Source organism: Portunus trituberculatus, chromosome 41 (assembly GCF_017591435.1).
Source record: "Portunus trituberculatus isolate SZX2019 chromosome 41, ASM1759143v1, whole genome shotgun sequence".
In the NCBI taxonomy this organism is placed as follows: Eukaryota; Metazoa; Arthropoda; class Malacostraca; order Decapoda; family Portunidae; genus Portunus; species Portunus trituberculatus.
This window is the reverse complement of record NC_059295.1, coordinates 30,184,799-30,189,798: the sequence shown is the minus strand read 5'-3', so window position 1 is coordinate 30,189,798 and position 5,000 is coordinate 30,184,799. Positions and strand designations below refer to the sequence as shown.

Sequence of the window (5,000 nt, the reverse complement as noted above, 5' to 3'; positions counted from 1 at the left end):
CCTTCAGGCCTGGTACCAATTTTGTTGCCCTGCCTCCAAATCCATCTTGTAGGGACACCACACCTGACTGGCATATTCAAGGTGTGGCCAAATCAATGCCACATACAAAGATTTAAACATTTCCTCATCCATGGTAATGAATGTCCTAATTAAACTAACCATCATGTTTGCTTTATCTATTTTCTCTGCAAAATGCAAATTTAAATGCTGATCGAACTTTACTCCTAAATCTTCCCCTACTTTAATCTGATTCAGATCTTCATCCATATTATATTAAAATATGTCTGTATTTGATTTACCAATCCACATCAAATTGCATTTCTTGGAATGGAACATTAAACAGCCATTTCTTTGACTATTCATTCATTCTATTGAAATTTTCTTGTAACTTTCTACAGTCACTCTCATCCTTTATCATTCTGAACACTTTGGTATCATATGCATACAAAAACTTCTCACTTTTCAATATTATTTTCGGGAGGTCATTAAAAAACACAGCAAACGAGAGGACCAAGAACTGACCCCTGAGGCACTCCACTTATCAATTACATACACTCTGAACTTATACAATATACAATTACCCGTTGTTTTCTTCCTCCAAGAAAATCTGAAATCAACTCCAAGATAACACCACCTACACTGAAGGTTTTTATTTTCTCTGCCAATCATCTATGAGGTACCATGTCAACCACCTTGAAATCACAGGAAGTGACATCCACAATTCCTCCTTCATCTAATATACTTATCCATTTTCCATTACAGTTATCAGATGAAGCATTGTTGAAAATCCACACATAAAGCCATATTGTTTCCTTGTGATAAGCTCATTTTCCTTAAAATCTTCAATAATTTATCTTCAAATTATAGTCTCCATTACGTAATTCACAAATTACGCAAGTCAGACTAACTGGTCTATTATCTTCTGGGTCCTTTCTATCCCCCTTCTTGTGTAGTGCCGTGATATTTAGTCTTTGAATCCTTGGGCAGTTTTTCCTGCTTTATCAATAAATCAAAATATGATTTGTAATGGACACACTATTTCATTCTTCACCTCCTTGATTATCCTAAGATGAAAACCTTCTGGACCTCGTGCCTCATCCCTTTTTTTTAATTCTTCACAGAAGGTTTCTCTTCACAAATAAACTGTATTTGTGTTAATATGGAAACGTCCTTCACCTATATGCTTGGTACTTCTCCCTCAGGTTTCCTAGTGAACACTATATTAAAGAACTAACACTGGCTTTCTCTTCATCATTTTGTGTTTCTACTGTTTTTTCCTTGTTCATATACAAATCTCTTATAGCTACCTACCAATTATAATTTTTGTCTTTGACTAAGCACTACGTATTTCCAAAATACTTTTTGGATTTGATCTAACATTTCTGGCAATTATTTTCTTATTACTTTTCACTTCCTTCCTTGTTTCTTGTCTAATCTGGGTGTTGATTTGCCTGTACTCCTCATCCACCAATCTGTACTCTCTTGTGTTGTTTTCTCCTGCCTCATTCATTCTCTTCAGTCTCACCCCGAGTCTCTGTTTGTTCTTAATCTTGGACCACAATTTTTTTATTCATCGTCAAATCTTGATTTGTTCTTTTCTTCAACCTTTCCTGCACTATAAACTCTGTTTTTGGAACAATCATAAATAGCTTTCTGGAATTTCTTTTTAAACTTATCCCAAATCACCTCTACATCTTGATAGTAAGGTATTCATCCCACTTTATGGATAATAATCTAGCCTTCCTTCTGTGGTTCTATATTACACTTGAATTGCACACAGTAAATCATTATCTGTAAATATCAAATCACGAGTATTTCAAACATTTTCTCCCCTAAATCTTGTAACTTCTGTAACATGTTAAAAAAGAAACAGTTACAAACTTCTTCAATAAAACTTAAACTTAAATTATCATTTCCATGCTGAGAAGTTAAGTTTTCCCACTTTATATTAAGCAAATTAAAATCTCCAACTATTAGCTTATGCCTTGTGTCATATTCACCGATTTCTTGTAGCAACCTTATATATAAACCTAACTTAATGTAAGTGTAACCTGCAAATTGATTTTACATTAAGGAAAATAAACCTTAGCAGGATGAAGCTTAGGTTTAGGTTTGAGGTTGGGTTAAGTTAGAATATGTATATAAAACATGGTAGTGATATATTTTCTAACATGGAATGAAACATTAAATTTCCAACAGGTCCCACTTGGGGGAAGATATAAAATTCAGGCTTAGGATATATCCCGAGTCACCTGTACCATCAAGAGAGTTGGCTACATTTCTCTGCCACTTTATACTATCATATGATATGTACACAATGGGTTTTGTGAAGGTGTGGAAGGAATTAACCAAAAAATAGAGGCATAGCTATACTGGATCATTATCACATATAAAAAAAAATAAATAAATATATGTATAGCTAATAATAAAAATCTTAAGCTACAAATCAAACTAAACATTAAGCAAATCAGACAACAAAAACATTTGCACATCCACAAATACAGCTAATCCCATCCCAGAACATAACTCCATTACCATATAGTCAAATCACACTTAATGACAATTCTAAGAACAATGACATCCAGATTTTATATAATAAACAGAATCGCACACCAACTCCACATCCACACCAGCGAAAACAACCACGGCCAGAATCAATCACACACTCACACCATATCAAGAAGACCGACACGCAAACATAAAGGTAGAAATATGTGTCAGTGATGTGGCCGAATCCAACATAACACACACAGGTGGCAGGAGGAAACCACCCAAATAAAATCCAGTATCTCAATTAAATCACATAATATCACCAAGTTGTACAACATCAATAGTCACTACAGGCCCATGACTCACACAAACACTCACTTTATTGGTAGGAACGGCTCGGAGTCGCCTGAAAACAGCTTCGATGTCAGATTTTGAAGGACCATCCTCTGCCATCTTGGAGGGACTGAAGACTGACGTGTTGAGTGTGACGTCACTACTGCTGCTGCTGCTACTGCTGCGGCTCAGTCAGCACTAGATGGCACCACCGTCGCTTTCAGAAGCAGCCGCTATAGCTGGATAATAGTAGCTCGAGCAACAAGAGTTGAATGTAGGGTGCACGATGAAAAATAAATAAATAGATGGGAGATAAGAATGGATTATATGAATATTTTACTATTAAATAGGAAAGCACCTGAATAAAAGAAAACACTTCTACTGGACACAGTCAGTCCTTCTCTGTTAAAGATGGAATTCAATTAATGTGTCACACACGTACGAATTCGAATCCTTGGATCCTCGAAACTGTCAGAAGCACAACCTGAAGTAGGTGTACTGTAGTTCTTTGCTGTCTTTATGGGTGAAGCCGTTTGCAGCTTTCAGATACCAACGGTTCGTACTCTTGTGAGGCCGATCCTAAGGTATGGGTATCTTCAATGACATTCCACCAATTTTATTTCAATTATTTATTGTTTATTTGTATTTCCGGTGATTCGTTTTGTTCACCCTTTTGCAGCTTTTTCAGACTTTTTGCACTATATTAATGATGTTAACATGACCTACCCAATGTAGGTAGATATAACAACATCTATGTATTCATACTAGCATAAAATAAACTCGCGCCGTAATGCCTTCACAGACGTCTGCGCACAGTACAGTATAGGTACTTTATATTAATGTTGTCTCTAAAACTTGAAAGTTTGGTATATAATTGGCTACAAAATTTCAGTATGTATATACGTGTATTCCACTGGCAATTGTTTCACACACATTATATGTGACATTCCGCTACATAATTATGATATATGTATATCAATAAGTTTAACCTACCCAATATATCGTACTAAGAATATAATCACCTTTCAGCTGACATTGTGTGGGATCCTCTGTCCGCGTGCTAATTGATGGCCCATTTATCATAGGCAATATAAATTCATAACAGAAGGAAACTTAATTTGTCTCATTTGTATTAGCTTCATCTTTTGCTTCGAAAAGGTGCAAATGATAGTCTATAACGTGCGTGTTGTCTTTGCTTATGGGAGATATGCTATGGATTCAATATACAATATTGAATACTATAGGTAGAATATTCACAGTGCTAATGAAAATGCAACGGAAGAGCTATAATAGTTAATTAGACTAGAGAATGAGATCCGTGGGGATGTGAAAGGTTTGAGAAGATTTACATTACCGTTTGCATCTGTCTCGTGTTGTTCGCAGCGCCTATTATGTATGAGCGTTTCTGACACACACACACAAAAAAAAAGTTCAACAAGAAATTATATTATGTACTCTTGAGTTTGTTTTTCAGGATTGAAACTTGAAAATACTAGTATTACAGATATGTTAATTGTTTTGATTCCATAATCATTAAGATAAAGTGCTCTTTTGCTGTACCTACAGAATAAGAGCTTAGTACTGCAATAACTAAAAGCAATTGCCAAACAAAATGCTTTCTTAAGTATCGGTTTCATGTAACCCACCAATGCTACCATATCCCATTGTTGACAGGTAGTGGGTGGTTCTCTCCTCTGTCTGGCAGCGTGAATTCGAAACTATCTATTATGATGACACAAGCCATGCCACCATCCTCTTACCAACTCCACTCAGAGGATTTAGCAGGTGGGATACTTTTCTCTATCATTCGAGAGGTACGTAAATATTTTTGTAGAAAAGTTGCAACATCTCTCACAACTCATTTTGATACATCATATTGTACTAATCTGAGATTAGTGGGCACAATTTAAGTTATGAAGTGACGCAGTTGGAATTCGATGTCATTCAGAATGCTGTTGTTTACAATGTATAGTGTAATAGCAGCAACCATATTGACTCTCTCTCTCATGATGATGTAGAATCAGAATAATAGAACACTTTGAGGACCATAGTAATTTCCACTAAAGTCTGGTGAAAGTAAACGACATGAAACAACGAAACTTTTGAGAGTGAGAACCTCTGAGTCTAAGATGCACTTAACAAGTTAACACCAGCAGGACAGTCGGCAGTAATGGAGG

The 5,000-nt window shown here is 35.8% G+C and overlaps 1 protein-coding gene across 6 annotated transcripts in view; it reads right to left on the bottom strand.

The window, feature by feature from the left end:
* Nucleotides 1–3,011, bottom strand: part of LOC123516996 (ADP-ribosylation factor GTPase-activating protein 2-like) — a 41,671-nt gene extending 38,660 nt beyond the window's left edge. For 5 of the 6 annotated variants that reach the window (XM_045276803.1, XM_045276802.1, XM_045276806.1 and 2 more), the window contains exon 1: nt 2,869–3,011. In XM_045276803.1, the coding sequence (XP_045132738.1) occupies nt 2,869–2,943 (75 nt within the window). In that variant the 5' untranslated portion in view covers nt 2,944–3,011. The remainder of the gene's footprint in view (nt 1–2,868) is intronic. The other variant, XM_045276807.1, reaches the window with a different exon arrangement.
* Nucleotides 3,012–5,000: the final 1,989 nt, after the last annotated feature.